The sequence below is a fragment of the Ruditapes philippinarum genome, unplaced genomic scaffold (genome assembly GCF_026571515.1).
Source record: "Ruditapes philippinarum isolate M1 unplaced genomic scaffold, ASM2657151v2 ctg3445_1_1_1_1, whole genome shotgun sequence".
In the NCBI taxonomy this organism is placed as follows: Eukaryota; Metazoa; Mollusca; class Bivalvia; order Venerida; family Veneridae; genus Ruditapes; species Ruditapes philippinarum.
In genome coordinates this window covers 228,678-247,256 of record NW_026866545.1, presented here as the reverse complement: position 1 = coordinate 247,256, position 18,579 = coordinate 228,678, and the positions used below count along the sequence as shown (strand labels likewise).

At 31.0% G+C, this 18,579-nt stretch overlaps 2 protein-coding genes across 4 annotated transcripts in view; both read right to left on the bottom strand.

The window, feature by feature from the left end:
• The window catches only part of LOC132732832 (uncharacterized), a 52,307-nt gene that overhangs the window by 6,128 nt on the left and 27,600 nt on the right, over positions 1-18,579 (bottom strand). For all 3 annotated transcript variants that reach the window (XM_060719347.1, XM_060719348.1, XM_060719346.1), the window contains exons 2-3: positions 862-1,824; positions 175-291 (exon numbers count right to left, since the gene is read on the bottom strand). In XM_060719347.1, coding sequence (XP_060575330.1) covers positions 175-291; positions 862-1,660 — 916 coding nt within the window. In that variant the 5' untranslated portion in view covers positions 1,661-1,824. The remainder of the gene's footprint in view (positions 1-174; positions 292-861; positions 1,825-18,579) is intronic.
• LOC132732833 (uncharacterized) overlaps positions 1-18,579 on the bottom strand; it is a 127,484-nt gene that overhangs the window by 102,428 nt on the left and 6,477 nt on the right. The gene's annotated exons all lie outside the window — the stretch shown is intronic.

Below are 18,579 nucleotides of genomic sequence, written 5' to 3'. Positions count from 1 at the left end.
TTGTATGGTTTCTTAAATAAATTCAAAATGAGGAAGTAGAATGGAGTAAGAAAATATCTCGCTTATTTCTGTCTTACAATCCATACAAGAGGATATTTTTACATGTGCACATATTCAGTAATCAAAATTATTATACTGTAAATATAAACAAACTTTATTTGTGATATTTCATACTTAGTCTGTCTTCCGGAGGGCAATTGTCTGGACTGAGGGCAGTCAGTCGCATACATATAAGAATTTCAACTAAATCTCCTGGTTTTAACAATCCTTTATCCTCTGTCAACAACAATCCTAAAGTATATAAAATACATAAAGTTCACCAGAATCTGAACAAAAGAGTGATTTCTGTGCAAAGCAGAAGATTTAAAATATGAGATTGAGTCGGATTGTTTAAATTACATTTTTAATTATTCCATAGCTTTCAAAAGACTTGATCTTTACAAATTTACACAATTACTTCATTTTATTTTATTTTATTTACCATTTTAATAATCTTTGGATATTTTCTTAAATCTGTGACACGTTGAATTACAGTTTGTGCGATGTAAATTTACAGATAAATAAGAAATAAGCACTGCAGTATGCACATGTTTTAAAATTATTGCATTTTATTATAAAAAAATTAATTCAAGATATTGAACTAATGGCCTTTAGCATTTATTTGTAGTCTTTCCATTTTTCAAGCACAGCTAATATTGTCAATGATAATCATTAAACAGTCATTATTTAATGCCTTATTTCACAATCTCATCCGGCCATACTTAATTTAAAGACTGGTGTTCATTATCAATGGAAATAATAGAACTTTATATGATTGAATGTAATAAAATGCTTGCATGTAAAAGAGAGAGAGGTGATTACCTGACATGGTTGCTGCCAATGGAAGCCCTTCACACAATTTCACAATGACGTCTATATACGGTTCGTTCTCCGGCTTAAAAACCAAACATTCAGATGAATATTTTACCTTGTGTAAAGCTTCCTCATCGTTTTCTGGGCACAGTTCACTACACTCGCATATTTCATAAAGTATTTTGCGAATAGCTTGATCATTCAAAGGGTTTAGTTCATATGATTCAAAACCTTTCGCTGTAAGTTTTGGTTTAATGCCTGACGCAATGACTGTGCGTAAATTTGTCTGATTCACAGATTGTCGTAAAAAATGAAGGAAATTGTCTTTCAATGAGCTATTCATAACTTTGTCAACATTGTCAAAAAATAATACAATTTCCTTCCCATCTTTTTTCAACGTAGCGATAATAGTATCTATTGCTTTCTTTATCATTTTGTCCTTCTGTGAACATAAGTCTGGTCCAGGACTTTTGCATTTATCACAAGTACCACATTCATTAAATTTAGATGAAAATTTCTTTTCAAATCGAGACTTTTCTTCAACAGCATCAATTTCCGTGAGAAACTCAATGAACAATTCATACACGTCGTCTCCGTCGTCGATATCATCTAACTCAAAATCCTTCCAAATGCACTTTTTATTGTCCTTTAATTGTGTATATATTTGTTCAGTAAATTTCGTCTTTCCGATTTTTGGCAATCCAAAAATGAGGATTGACTTTTTCTCTGGCAAGAGTTTCTTAACATGTTTAATGTCTTTCTCACGTCCAACAAATGTCCATTCAGGAACAGAATTACTATTCCCCATGTTTGCTAAATATAATTTGTATTAACAATAGTGTTGAGTATATTTAGCCTTGATCTGAAAACGTCATTGTTCAATACAGACAAACAGATGTCGTTCTGCATATGCGCGCATTATTTCATCAGAGGAAGGTCGTTTATTGATTTGATGTGCTTTCTTTAATGAACCTGAAACAGAAACATTTAACTTTATATTCAACTAACAGGAATTCAATTAAGGTCCAAAATCCTAAAACCATAAAATTTGAAATTTTATTCTAGATCAATGCAGGCATTAAAACCAGAAGTACGAAAAGGATAATAAAGAAATATTTTCATCATTAAATTGTCAACATTGAATTGTAATCGATATCTAATACCGTTCTAAGTCGGTTTAGAGTTAAAGGCGTTAAAATGCTTTCCATTTTTAAGGAAATTGTTCACACAAAAAATGATTATTCTCGAAAAAGGAGTGAGCAAATTATCTGAAATTTGCACACAAGTTATTGAAGGTAAAGACCTACATTAAATGGTATTAAATTATCAAAAACAATTCAGTTCCGTCATGTCTAAACATAAGTGGAGTCCCTTTTAAAGTTACAGTAGTTGCAAATAGTTGATGTAGTATATATTCTTTAAAAAAGGGGGTTCGCTTTTTTATGTCTTAACATGCTCAGATTATAATTACATTTACATCAAAAATTATCACCTGTACCAGCAGTAGCAACGAAATATTAAAGCGCGGGAAACATTGATTGTTTATTTTTTATAACCAGAATACAATTATAAACACATCCTTTATCAATTATGATTAAGTAAAATGATCTCAGGGTACGTAACCATTGACTGTACTGATTTCAATTTAAACATACGATGACTGTCCTGTAAGTTCGTTGAATTATGTTGAGGCTTTTTTACAAATTTAAGTTTGTTTTAGACAAGCTACGTTATGATGAACGTGAACCACTCTCAAGTCTGCGTCCATGAACTTAAAAGTAGTGATGTCATATGAGGGAAAAGGGTCGAGACCCCAATAGGGACACGAACCCACGATCCCTAAGTTGAGAGAAAGATTAAACTTAATCTTAGGCGACCACTTCCATTAGATATAGTTCATATTGTTGAATTGTTATTATTTCGGACGTTACATTGATAAACTTTATCTATGAAATCATCAAACACATTCAACATAATTTCAAACATAATTATTTGAGGCATTTTAATGTACTCAATATTTGACCGTAGATTTTTTTTCTGTCTCTGTATGAAATAATGTAAAACGTTTATTGTTTTATCATTTAATTCATATGTTTTGATCCAATTGTCCTGTCCGATATAAAATTTCAAAATTCATTGTCAATTATACATGATTTATTGTCAGGTAACAGTATATTATCAACATTTTTGAAATTATCGTTCAGACTACATGGGGTTGGTAAAAAATATATCATCTTTACAAATTTAATGACATGATATGTTTGCCTTTATAGTTTTAACTTGACAACTTGGAGAATAACTAAAATCTACTTAAGTAACACTTTACAGATTTTTTATGAAATTAATGACATTCCTTAGTGATAAATAAACATCATTTCATGCCATTTCGTGCGAATTATTATAAAATATTTCACAATAATATAGTTAAGTTTTGTTTATTATAACAATGTTAACTATATCAACACAAATAAAATTTCGAACTATAAAAGCACTAATGTAAGATAATCAAAACAGCTATATATCCTCCATCTAGCTGTGAATTCTTTATCTCCTATAGGATTTCAGATAACGATGATCAATAACTTAAACCAGTTATGTTTTCAATGTTTCCGTTCCATGAAATACGATTAAAAGGCTTTATCACAAATTCTCTGAACTAGAGAAGACTACTTTCATTTTGAAATCATTTCTACCATGTTCTGTTTATCAAAAATATTTTGTTCCGGGAGTAAGTTTCGGTTACCATTAATAGGCTTTATTCATTTTATGTACAAATTGCATTTCTGTTTGCAAAAGCCATGCATCTGTGTGCAGAAAGATAAAATATGAGATAGATGGGGCAGGTGTTCCCTTGTATGTATCTAGACTTAAAATGTTTGATATAGAGATTCAGCAAATACGTTGTAAAATGATATCCATCATTTACTTATAGTGTTACGTAATAAAGACATGTGTTTATACCTTTGATTAAATACGAAAGTCCAACATATACACTTAAAAGTTACTAAGGTCTTAATCAAACATTTTACTGCTTTGTATACATTTCTCTTTCTTTCCTTACATTTAATAATTAAAGTTTTTTCACCAAACGTATAACTTTTTTCTTTTCCAGTAAGAGTACAATGTTTATAAGTTTAAATTTTCTGTATAAACCAAATTAGAATTGACAAAATTAAAAGCTTTATTAAAATCAAAAATAGCAGCTGTTGTAAAGTCAACAGTTGTTATAAAATCAGCAAAAATAAAATTCAATAGCTGTACTAAAATCAAAAACTTTATAAAAGGTTAAAGCTACATAAAGTGAGCATTTGTATTAAGTCAACATCTCTATAAAATTCAACAACCGCAAAGTTGACATCTGTATTCAAGTCAACAGCTGTATTAAAGTCCCAAACTATATCAAAATAATAATCTTAATTTAAGTTAACACATGTATTAAAGCCAAAATCTGTTTTAATGTCAAAATTTGTATTGGGTCAGCCTTCTTTAAGACAAAAGCTCTATTGAACTCAAAAGTAACGGCCCTACTTATGTCAAAACTACGGTGGCACAAAGGTACGGTGGCACAAAGGTGACATTTTGTGCGCACCACTTTATTATCTCGTGGCCACGACTAAGTAACTCGTGGCCACGACATAGTATCTCGTGCGCACGACATAAACATGTCAAACATGTCACCTCTGCGCCACCTCAGTGTCAAAAGTATTGTGTCAGCCTTCTTAAAGACAAAAGCTGTATTGAACCCATAAGTAACGGCCCTATCTATGTTAAAACCTTTATAGAACCAAAAGCTATATTTAAGTCAACAGTGGTGTATAGTCAAGTCAACAACCGCATTAAAAGTACAGCTGTACTGAAGCCAAAAGCTTAATATAAGTCAACATACGTATTAAAGTCAAAAGTTGTTTTCAAGACAATAGCTGTATTCAAGTCAACAACTGTATTTGGTCAATAATAGTTGTATTGCAGTCAATAGCTGTATTCAAGTCAACAGCTATATTTAAGTCAACAGCTATATTCAAGTCAACAGCTGTATTCAAATCAATAGATGTATTGAAGTCAACAGCTGTATTGAAGTCACCAGCTGTATTCAGGTCAACATTAACTGTTGTATTCAAGTCAACAACTGTATTTAAACAATAATAGCTGTATTCAAGTCAATAGCTGCATTTAAGTCAACTGCTGTATTCAAGTCAAAAGCTATATTCAAGTCAACATCCGTATTCAAGTTGTAGCGAAAATCGAAAAGTTACTTCCCCTTAATGAGTAAACGCCATTTGTGTTCAACCAAACAAATTGATTTAGAAGAAAATTCTCATAAATTGTACCCGTAAGTTGATATCAAATATGTTTGATGATGTTGCTTGATTTAATTACCTTTTACTTTTCATTTTGGAGTCCTTAGAACATTGCAGGTATATTATTTAATGTAGAAAAGGTAAGATTATATTCATTTTGGCGATGGTTCCCGAGTCATGTAATTATATACAAAAGTAACGCATATTGAGAAGGTAAGCAGTAGTTAATTCAATAGAAGTAATATTCAAGCGTTTGCAAGATATGGAAGACACTAGAGGGCGCAAGCAGTCCCGAGCCAATATATAAGGCAGGTGAATGTGAGAAATTGAGAGTTGGTGTTTTGGCAGCGTGTTGAACAGTCGACAATCCTAAATGCTATACCTACTTTTTATATTCTTAGTTGCACAGTGCATAGCGCTGTGATAAGGCTGAGAAATATTAAGTAGAAAGAAAGCAAGGATTAAAGATTAATAAAGGAAGATTAAGAATAATTTTAATAGTAGAGATATAGAGCGAGAAAGAGGGAACGTATATATATATAAATAGTATTTCAAAGGATATTAATTTAATAAATTGTTTAATAGGTATAGAAATCATTATTCGTTTTTCAATTAAAAGACAAGGTAGTCTCGAGGAAAATTATATCTATATATTTAATTCAATTTGGTAATTCATGCACATTTATTAAGCAATATAAATCATTGGTCTTCAATCAAATAATCATAAGGCAAAGAAGCCAGAGGAAAATTTAGTATCATACAGGTATAAGCTCGGTGCACGTTACAAAGTCAACTGCTGTATTCAAGTCGACAGATGTATTCAACTCAACATCTGTATTCAATTCAGCAGTTGTATTCAAGTCAACAAATGTATTCAAGTCAAAAAATGTATTCAAGTCAACAGATGTATTCAAGTCAACAAATGTATTAAGTAAAACGCAAGTCTGTTATGCACAACTTAAGAACATAGCTCTCAGATAAAGATAAAATCACACATGGATAATAATAATAATAATGATGATGATGATGATGATGATGATGATGATGATATTGATGATGATGATGATGATGATGATGATGATGATGATGACGATGACGATGACGATGATGATGATGATGATGATGATGATGATGATGATGATGATGATGATGATGATATTAATGATGATGATATTAATGATGATGATGATGATGATGATGATGATGATGATGATGATGATGATGATAAAGATTTTTTTAACGAGACAATGCTAACACTTCGTTAACTGAGAGCACATGAAGACAAATATAAATGTCTATCATATTTAAAGTTCATGTCTTTCAAATATGCGATAACCATAAAATTTCCTTGTTAATGAAATTGTAAATTATTCGATATTTCAGATTCGTATACATTGAAAAGATGTTTCTATTACATGCTTTTCGGTGGTTTTTAGGGGGCGTGGACGGTAACTTTCACTTTCCAGTACCGTCCATGAACAGGCTTAATCAAACCGAGCCTGCAACATTTTCAATTTTGCCGTGTTGGGCTTTCTTTAGGGATTCTGTATTTATCTATTTTATAGAAATATATCAGTGATATAAAACTGGTAATTTCACTGTTTGAAACAGTGAAATTACCACTTTGATAATTTCACTGTTTTGATTTTAAGCCCCTTACGTTGTTTAATTGAAATACCAGCGTGCACAGTACTGGGTACCAACTTAATGACGTGACGTCGTAAATGTCTTTTTAAAACGTTTCTTTGCATATAATAAAAAGAAAATTTGTTTAGTTTAGTGTAAGATCGAAATATATTTCACCTTGTGAACACCAAAAGTTCATATTTCACTCGTGGCTGCGCCACTCGTGAAATATACCTTTTGGTGCTCACTTGGTGAAATATATTCCGATCTTACACTAAACTAAACAAATATCCTCTATATAATGGAAAAATATTTGAGAACCAAAAACATAATAACGAATGAAACAGGCAAATGAATGATTTCTGATAACAACTATTTGGCTCAATTTAAGCTGTTTGAATAGGATTTTGATTTGTGTTTACTCTATTTGAAATGTAATTTAAAATTAAGTTAGCAACAATCGATCTTAACGCCTTAAAAATTAGTTTAAATAAAAAAAATTAAAGAAAATATAATAAATGTATTCAAAGTTTAAAAAAAGATTAATAAACGTTGTATAAATATTCACAGTTAATATCACAGTACACGTGTGAAATGCTATTCATACGGTGTCACAGAGTGGTGACATATGCACTTCTTTATTATCCTTATATTATCCCATTCATTAAACATACACGATTTTACGCAATATCTACTTTCTATGCAGCATAAACCAATATGGTTATTAAATGATGTTTTCAGGGGGAGTCGGTTACTGTAGGAAACATACTAGTTAAAATATGTTAATTAAAATATGGAGGTTATACAAAAGTTTTCATTCAAATTACAAATGTACATGGTAAGTTAAAATGTCCAATTATAGTCTTAAGGTTTTTCTTGGTTAGTATATCAGTTGCATTAATGTCATGATTCATCAATATAGGTCATGACCTTGCATAAAAATATGCATACGTTAGCAACCGTGAGCCTTTTTATTTATTTCCTTTTTTTTTTTTTTTTTTTTTTTGAGAAATTTTAAAACGCTTTGCTCATAATAAGCTATTTCAAGTTAAATGCTAAATTGTATTTATCGAGATCACATCCCGTGTCATGTAAGTATTCAGTTCATAACTTATTTTTAGTGAAGTGGTTAGTGTCAAGTATTGTTAATGAGTAATTCTGTAAAACTGTCATCGTGCGATTAATTGTCATATCAGCATGGTACTGCAAAATGCTATATACAATATAATAAGAATTTTGCTAAGACTATACGGATAAATTTAGTTGATTTACGTAGATTTAATCAGGTTTACACAAAGTACATTCATTCCATATAAACATTAAATTAGCGCCATAGCAATCTCTCTGAAAAACTTTGGAGTACTTTGATTTTGAATTTATTTAACACTGCCATATTGTATACATCCACTATATTTTGTTTCCGAGATTAATAAGCTTGTTTATTTTATCTTATCTTGTTTCACTAGTAAAGACCTGATATTTCAATAATCAACAGACGCCAAACCTGAAACCCTAAAAACACATGGAAAATGCAATTATAGAATTAGGACCGGAGACTATTGTCTACAGTTTCAAGATTATCAGAACACCTTGAGACAAATGTGAACGTCTACCTGTTTTTTATGTACATAACAGTTCATAAAGTTCATGTCTTCCAAAATTACACTTTCAATATAACCTGTTTATTTCCTTGTTTAAATGCAATTTTGTGAACATAAACAAGGTTAAAATACGAGTTTAATTCGATATTTCAATTTCGTATTCATTGAAAAGATGTTTACATGGAGAGAGATTTGTGAAGCAATAAAGTTAACCTGAGACACAGGCAAAAAATATTTCATGATAACAATTATTTGGCTGATAAAGCGTTTTGAATACGGTTACACTATTTATAGACATACTTATTTCAATGGAGGATAAAATTATAATCTATAGGCAATAATAAAGCAACAATGAAAGTTGCCCATTTCCCCAAAAATAAGAAAAGTATATTTAATATAACATTAAGCATGTTCTGTGATTTAAACCAGAATTCCGCGAGTCGGATGTGTCGCCTTGTGAACAATATAGCTGTCACTTAAGCATTTTCTTCTGAAACACTGCTCTTACAATGTACATGTACCTTTAATTTTAGTGACATTTGAACTGAAAAAACTGTTATATTATCAAAAATAAAAATACCATAGAAAAGTTTTACACTGACGGATCTAATGGAGTACTCTGTGATGGATTCTTAAGCACTGCACTTCAGGTCAACGAAAAAAGCTAACATACCACATTTGGAGTCAATCAAATTTATAGTGACCAAGTTGTGCTCTGGACAAGTGTATTAACTATTAAGTAAGAAAAAAACAAAGGGCAATAATTCAAATACTTATGTAGTGCAGAGAAAAAGTTCTTGTGCACTGCACTTCTTCTCAATGAGATCTATCATCCTGTGAAGTTTCAAGTCCATAGCTTTTATGGTTTAGGTGAAATGGCTGTAAGAAAAAAAGTTAGAAAATAAACAAAGGGCAATAACTCGAAAATCATGGAGTACTGAGTACCGGTTTTTGTGCAGTACACTTTATCTTAATGATATCAACCATCCTATGACGTTTCATGTCCATAGTTTTTAAAGTTTAGAAGAAACGGCCCGGACAGTTTTTGTGCACTGGACATCTTAGCAATAAGATCTATCATCCTATGAAGTTTCAAATCCAAAGCTTTTATAATTTATGACAAATGGCCAGGACAAAAATAAAGTCTTAAAATTAACAAAGGGCAATAACTCAAAAAGTAAAAAGTGAAGAATACCGGATCTTGTGCACTGTACTTCTTCTTAATAAGATCTATCATCCTATGAAGTTTCAAGTCCATAGCTTTTATACTTTAGGAGAAATGGCCCGGACAAAAATAAAGTAAAGTATGAAAATTAACAAAGAGCAATAACTAAAAAATCATGAAGTGCAGAGTAACGATTCTTGTGCACTGCACTTCAGGTCATTATACGAAGCATGCATATCTAGATTGGAGTTAGTCCGACTTATAGTGACTAGCATATGCTCCGGACAAGCTTAAGGGGACGCCGACAACGACGCCGACAACAACGACGCCGACGCCGCTGACAAAAGTAACTTGTATATATCGCCTTTTTCACCCATTTTTATTATAGTATTTGCAATGTGTGAGATAAAGGATTACAAAACCTAATGGAATTCTAAATTTAGAACCATTTGGTTTGCTTTTGACATTTTCCTTATAGCTGTAATTGTATCATAGTTTGGGGACCTTTCTGTTGAAAATGTGTCAGAGGTCAATCGTATACATATACATGCACAGTACTTTAACTGGAGTGCAGGTATTAGTTACCCGCACTGCAGAGCATGTCCATTGATTGGATCATTTTTGCTGGGGTTTACATATTGTGACGGCAGAAAAAGGGAAAGCGATAGAAATATTATATTCAGATGCTCGTTGATTGATTACTTTTTTCTGGGCATTGGGAAGGATTTTTTTTTAAATCTGGCCAAACAAATTCTGTATGTATCAAAATAGCTAAAAATCTAAACGTAGAAGGTATTTAAGATTAATCAGATGCCCTACACATGGACACTGGTTTTAGATGTCGGAAAAGATGTGTCATTCTTGAGCCTGTGAAAAAGAGGCGACTATTTTATGTTTTTATTAAAGATGTACAAAATGGTTAAAAGAAATGATCATTTGTTACTTAAAGTCACTTTCTCAATTGTATAGGTCCAAAATAAAAATAAAAGCAAAGATTATTTCTAAAAAAAAATATTTCATATGCAAAAATAAAGTTCTAAAAACAATCATAATAATAAAATTGTCATTACGTTTATAATTATATATTGGATGAATAACAAATTAATTCAGTTTTAAAACTGGCAAGAATGAACTTCAAAGTCTGCCCTTATTTAACACATTCAAATACTTGATTTAAAACTAGATTCAAACGTGGATCCCTTTAATCTAGGACATTAGGTCAAGTTGTTTATTTTCTACAGTTGCAGCATCACTTTTAATTTCAAATTAAATAAGTAAATTTGCTTAAAGCAAAGTAAAATAATAGAGTAAGTAATACATACATGCACTAATCCGAAAAACAAACAATCAACTTCACCACGATAATCATTTCTATAAATAGAATTTCGGGAAACTTGCAATATCTACAAATAGCATTGCCGGACGCGCATATTTGTAAAATACTCGTAAGATAAATCCTGTGAATCAAAATAAATCCAAAATAACTAAATTACAGAGATCGTTACTATATTTTAAAATGTATCTAAATTTAGATTTTACTCAACAGAATAAAATATCAGCACATAACAAGCGCAGGATTGGCACATTAGTCATTAACTAGTTATCGTAATAAGAAATCATTAGTTTGTTTAAGAACAATTGCATTATGTAGGTGACATTTTGTTTTCTTTACTGCTGATCAATAAAGGCCGTTATAACTTCCTTTTTCAGTAGATCTTACTCATATGTTTCATAATAGTAACATGAAAATGAATAATGTTAAAAAATACAGACGCTCTACTGTCGACTTCCTTTATTGCCAAATGTGGCACATCTTTATGTTCTTGGTTGAAATCATTTAAAAGTCAAGTCTTGACTTTAAATTATAACACCGATTGACATGCCAATCTAACAGTACATTTGTAAAATAATCAAATAAAAAACCAAATGGTAGGATAGATACGAGGGCTGTTTAAAATGTGATAGAACTGTGGCAGATATTTCCTCGTTTAACGCTAAAACCACTCCTATTTAAAACCTGCTTGTTAAGCCATTTAAAAATGACGTTTTCGGACAAAACGTCAATAGAATATACTTTAATGCGTGGAACAGTAAACGTCAAATTATGAATTAACTTTATAGAAACAAAGTGACCATCGATAATGTGTTTAAAGCGCTGAACAGGGTGCGTGTTACCATGACACAGGAAACACGCATTTAGCAAAACTAGAACTGCCACTGTCATGGCGTGAATACGCCCGCATACCAGAATCAACAGTGGCCATTTAGAGTTCAAGGACAACCTCCCTGCCAAATCTGAGGTTACTAAGCCAGTGCATTGCTAAGTTGTGTATTCTACATGCTTCAATTGTGAAAATGTCAAAATTAATACACTGCGGGCAGGCACTCTTAAGTATTTGAGCAGACAAGCTTATTATATTAACATTCTTAAGCAATTGAGCGGACAAGCTTTTTAGTCAAGGCCCCTGTGACCTTGACCTTTGACCCGGTGACCTCAAATAGGGATCATCTACTAACCATGATCAATCTAAATACCAAATATAAAGACTGTGGGTTAAAGGAATCTTAAGTTATTTGGCGGTCAAGCTTTTTGAAGTCAAGGCCCCTGTGACCCTGACCTTTGACCCAGTGACCTCAAAATCGATAGGGATCATCTACTAACCATGAGCAATCTAAATACCAAATATAAAGCCTGTGGGTCAAAGGAATCTTAAGTTATTAAGCGGGCAAGCTTTTTGAAGTCAATGCCCCTGTGAACTTGACCTTTGACCCAGTGACCTAAAAATCAATAGGACTTATCTACTAAGCATGATCAATCTTAATACCAAATATCAAGACTGCCGGTCAAAGGAATCTTAAGTTACTGGGCGGACAAGCTTTTAAAAGTCAATGCCCCTGTGACCCTGACCTTTGACAAAGTGACCTCAAAATCAATTGGGATCATCTACTAACCATATCAAATCTCAATACCAAATACGAAGACTGTGGATCAAAGGAATCTTAAGTTATCGGGCGGAGAATGAAAAACCGACGAGCGGCCAGACAGGTACGGTAGCACAAAGGTGACATTTGTAAGCACCACTTAATTATCACAGTAACTCGTGGCCACGACATAGAATCTCGTGCGCACCACTTAATTATCTCATGACCACTTTCGGCAACGACATTGGAAATTCGTGGCCACGACATACTATCTCGTGCGCAAAATAAAAACCACACATGTCATCTCTGTGCCACCTCTGTATCAGTGTATTGTGTCAGCCTTTTTACAGACAAAAGCTGTATTGAACCCAAAAGTAACGGCCCTATCTATAAAACCAAAAGCTATATTTAAGTCAACAGTGTTGTTTATGCAAGTCAACAACCGCATTAATATTACAGATGTAATGAAGCCAAAAGCTAAATTTAAGTCAACATCCGTATTAAAGGCAACAGTTTTATTCAAGACAATAGCTGTATTCAAATCAACAACTGTATTTGGTCAATATTAGTTGTATCAATAGATGTATTCAAGTCAATAGTCGTATACAAGTCAACAGCTGTATTAAAGGCAACAGTTTTATTCAAATCAACAGTCGTACTTTAGTAAATACCTGTATTCAAGCCAATAGATGCATTCAAAGTCAACAGTGACATTCAAGTCAACAGCTGTATTAAGTAAACCGCCGGTGTGCACATTTTAAGAACATAGCTCTCATATAAAGATAAAATCACACATGGATTATAATAATAATAATGATGATAATAATAATGATGATGATAATAATAAAGAATTTATTTAACGAGATAGACAATGTCATACAGATAAAAGTAACACCTCGTAAACTGACAGCACATGAAGACAAATATAAACGTCTATATTATCTTTCAAATAAATAGTTTCAATATGTTATAACCTAAAAAAACCTGTTGTTAATATAAGTGTAAGTTATTTCAGTTTCGTATACATTGAAAAGATGTTTATAATGGAAAAATATTTGAGAACCAATAAAGATAATAGATAAACGAATGAAACAGGCAAATAAATGGTTTCTGATAACAATTATTTAGCTCAAAGAGGATATTGGTTTGTGTTTACTCTATTTAAAACCATTTTGTTATATAAAATTAAGTTATAGCAATAAAAATAGCAACAATCGATCTCAACGCCTCTAAAATTAGTTTAGATAAAAAAAATATTGAAGAAAATATATAAAATATATTCAGAGTTTAAAAGTTTAATAAGCATTGTATACAACATATTCACAATTAATATCACACTACACGTGTGATATGCTATTTATACGGTGTCACAGAGAGGTAACATAAGCACTTTTATATTATTATTTGTCATATTATCTCATTCATTAAACATACACAATTTTACGCAATATCTACTTTCTATGTAGCATGAAGCAATATGGTTATCAGGAGGAGTCGGTTACTGTAGGAAACATACTAATTAAAACATCTTAATTAAAATATAGAAGGTTATACAAAAGTTTTCATTCAAATTACAAAGGTACATGGTAAGTTAAAATGTCCAATTAGTCTTGAGAGTTTTTCTTGATTAATTTATCAGTTGCATTAATGTTATGATTCATCAAGATAGGTCATGACCTTGTATAAAAATATGCATAAGTTTGCAACCGTGAGCCTTTTTTATTTCTATTTTCATTATTTTCTTTAGAATTTTTAAAACGCTTTGATCATACATAATAAGCTATTTCAAGTTAAATGCTAACTTTTGGACTGTATTTATCGGGATCACATCCCGTGTCATGTAAGTTAATTCATAACTTATTGTTTGATAAGTGGTTAGTGTCAAGTATTGTTAATGAGTAACTCTGTAAAACTGTCATCGTGCGATTAATAGTCATCATATCAACATGGTACTGCAAAATGCTATATACAATATAATAAGAATTTTGCTAAGACTATACGGATAAATTTAGTTAAGTTACGTACATTTAATCAAGTTTGACCCACTCACAAAGTACATAAATTCCAGAATATAAAGATTATATTAGCGTTATAGCAATCTCTCTGAAAAACTTGGAATTACTTTGATTTTGAAATTATTTAACACTGTCATGTTCTATTAATCCAATATATTTTGTTTCCGGGAATAATAGCTTGGTTATTTTATCTTATTTCGTGTCGCAACTGTATTGTACTAGCGCAGAGCTGATAAAAAAAGAGCAATAGACGGCAAACATACCTGAAACCCTAAAATACAATTGTTAAAGGATAAATTTCGTTTAAGCTTTATAATTATAATAACTGAATTCCTCTTAAAACTATTGGCTACTGTTTCAAGATTATCAGAACACCTTAAGACAAATATAAACGTCTACCTGTGTTTTGCATTACATTTCATAAAGTTCGTGTCTTCCAAAATAACACTTTCAATTTAACCTTTTTATTTCCTTGTTTAAATGCAATTTTGTGAACTAAAGCAGATCTAAATAGAATAGCTTTCTTTAAATACGAGTTTAATTCGATATTTCAATTTCGTATACATTGTAAAGATGTTTACATTGATAGAGATTTGTGAAGCAATAAAGTTAACCTGTATGACACAAGCAAAAAACGATTCATGATAACAATTATTTGTCTGAATTAAAGCTTTTTGAATACGGTCTTACAACTTTACACTATTTATAGACGGAAATAAAAAGATTAAAGGCAATAATAAAGCAACAATGAAAGTTGCTACTATTCCCCAAAAATAGTTAAGAAAAGTATAATTAATATAACATTATGCATGTTCTATGATTTAAAAAATGCAATGGCAGATACATAGATGGCGTGTGCACTTCTTGATTAATAAAGAAATTGATCACCGTATATTTAAAATGGCTGACTTTACTATTTTCAACTTCATTTTTTTCATAAAAAAAAAGATTATATTATTACATATTATATTGTTTGACACAATAAAGGCGATGTGTATGATTAAGGATTACAAACACTAATGGAAATCCTAAATTTAGAATCATTGCTTTCCTTTTGAAACTTTTTTCTTAAATTGGCAGCTGTGTTCCAGGGTTAACATGATCATTTAGGACGTGAAAGGTCCGCGGTTTGAATCACAGTCCAGGCCGCAGAACTATTTTATGAGTTTTTTTATGTGTTGTCAATATTTGCTTCCCAAGGAATTAGCCAAGATATGAAAAGAAAATGTAACAGTTGTGTTTAAAAAACATATATAGAAAAAAATGTACATAGAAAAAATTTTGCATGCAAGTTAGAAAATCTAACCAAGCAAAATTCCGAAGGTATCAACAATTCAAACTGTAATAGCTAAAAATCTAAACGGTAAAGTATTTTAGAGTTATAAGATTTTTTAACTTATGGTCACTGGTTTTAGTTGTTGGAAAAGATATGTCATTCTTGAGTCTGTGAAAAGAGGAGGCTATTTTATGTTCATGCATTTTTTAAGATGAACAAAGTGGTTAAAATCAATGATCACATGTTACTTAATGTCATTTGTCAGATGTAAAGGTCAAAATGAAAACAAAAACATAGATTATTACTACAAAAAATTAGTACATATGCACAAAAATAATGCTTCAAAATACAATTATTTCATGTGCGAAAAATAATGCTTCAAAATATGCCTTGGTGATTGAAATTTGGGCAAAAATGCAAAGAAGAGATGTGGAACTAAAAACAATAATACTAATTAAATTGGATGCAGAAATTTTCTAATATTTGAAAAAAGATGTGTTATACTATGTAGTGAAGAATAAAAATAATAAAAAGCTGATTTTTTATTGGAGCCTATTAGTGTCTGTAATCCTTTATAGTTGCGGCTTATACTAATTTGAGGTAACTGTATTTGTTCACCTGTCCGTAGTTTTACTATGCTTTAAACCCTTTTAAACCCTCATTCCAATTATAATGAATCTCGATATGTGCAAAATCAAAACGAAATACATGTATATAGTATATAAACACAAGTACAAGTTGCATTGGTGACCTTAAGTATGTTTTATTTTGTTATTCATGCAATACAGAAATCATATATTTCTCATATTATTTTGTCAATATGTATATGGTTATTATATTGCATGAATAACAAAAGAAAACATATTGAAAAACAAGAATGAATGAACTTTGAAGACATATTTAAATACTTGAATTAAAACTAGATTAAAACTTGAACCCCTTTAATCTAGGATACTAGGTCAAGTTGTTTATTTTATACAGTTGCAGCATCACTTTTAATTTCAAATCAATTAAAGTAGCTTTGCATAAAGCATAGTAAAATAATAGAATAATTAATACATACATCATTTATTGACATGCACTGATCAACTCAAATAATCCCCGCTTCAACATGATAATCATTTCTATAAATAGAATTTCGGGAAACTTGCAATATCTACAAATAGAATTGGCGGACGTGCATCATTTAATTTTGCTTTAAATACTCGTTTTAGGTGCGTTAGTTGTTGGATGCACAGATAAACCCATTGAATTCAAATAAATCCAAAATAATTTATAACAGAGATCTAAATGCATTTAAATTTAGATTTTACTCAGCAGACTAAAAATCAATTTAAAGCGACAGCACAGGATTGGCAAAGTGTTCATTTACTAGTTATCATAATAAGAAATTATGTTTTGTTCAGAACAATCACGTTAAGTACTACAATGTAGGTTTTTGTTTTGTTTACTGTTTATCAATATAGGCCGTTATAACTTCCTTCTTAAGCAGGTTTAGAAACATGAAAATGAATAATGTTTAAAGCACACACGCCCTACTGTCGACTTCCTTTATTGCCAATTGTGCTACATATTTATTTTAACCACTTTGTTGGTTAACTTGACTTTTTTTCATTAAATATTGATTAATATTTTTATTATTTATTGATTAATGTGTATATCTAATAGTATAACAATCTGAAAATAAAATGTTTGTCTATGTACATGGGTTGTACAAAATGCGATCGGACTGTGGCAGATATTTCCTCGTTTAGCACTAAAACACCTTGTTTGTTTCCCACAGTAAACATCAAATTATGAATGAAATTTATAGAAATAAAAGTGTGTTTGAGGCACTGACCGGGTGCAAGTTACCATGAAAAAGAGGTCACGCATTTAGCAAAAACACATAATAAAAATACTCTAATTGTAGACAACATTTCACGACCGTCGTACACATGAAAACCGTGCACGTGAAATGTAATATGAAGAAGCAAGGCTCCAATTCCTATTTTTAACACCCTTCGCAGTTAAGACATTTGCCTTAATCAATTAAGAAAACCGTACACTACGTGAGGGATCCGACCAGTGAGTTCTAGAAGAGAAGTAACTCGTGTATTTTCCCTTTAACAAAATGAAATATTTAAAACATTTGCATCAAATTGCTGACGTTTCAAATAATTTACGCAAAAGTATAATTCGGTTAAGGGTATTCGGAGCTATTTACTGATAATCTTTGCTTTTAGTTTAGATTAAGGTCTTTATTGTTTTATAAATGTATTGTATACACGAGGGAACTGCGAACTTGATACCTCGTTTTTTGCTTTTTTGTTAATTGCAGTCATCACAATTAAATCAATACCATTTTATAGCCATTATATAGTAATTTAATCATTGAAATATTTCAACCAAATTGGAATGAAATGTACCATGCTATTAATAGAATTTCTGAAACTGTGCCACAAATATTAGGAGTCATTATTTTCTTGTATAAAATTTAAAACTCGTTTTTCGTTTAAGTGTTGTTATGTACTTTTAAGCCCAGATTTTCTATATAAAATCAAAGCTTTTTTTATTTTATTAAACATAAATTTAGATATAGCAGTAAAAACCCGGATTAGACACTCCGTTTTCTAGTATCAATAAAAACGAACATTTTTTTAATAGAACCCGAATTTTTTTTTTTGTTTACTGTTGCATAAGCCCGTTTATAACTTCTTTCCCTAATGCGAGGTAGAAACCATTTGAAATGATAATGTTTGGAAAGCACATACGCCCGGCCTTTGACTCCTTTATTGCCATTGTGTAATTGCTTGAAATGTTTTTGAACGTATTAAACAACAGT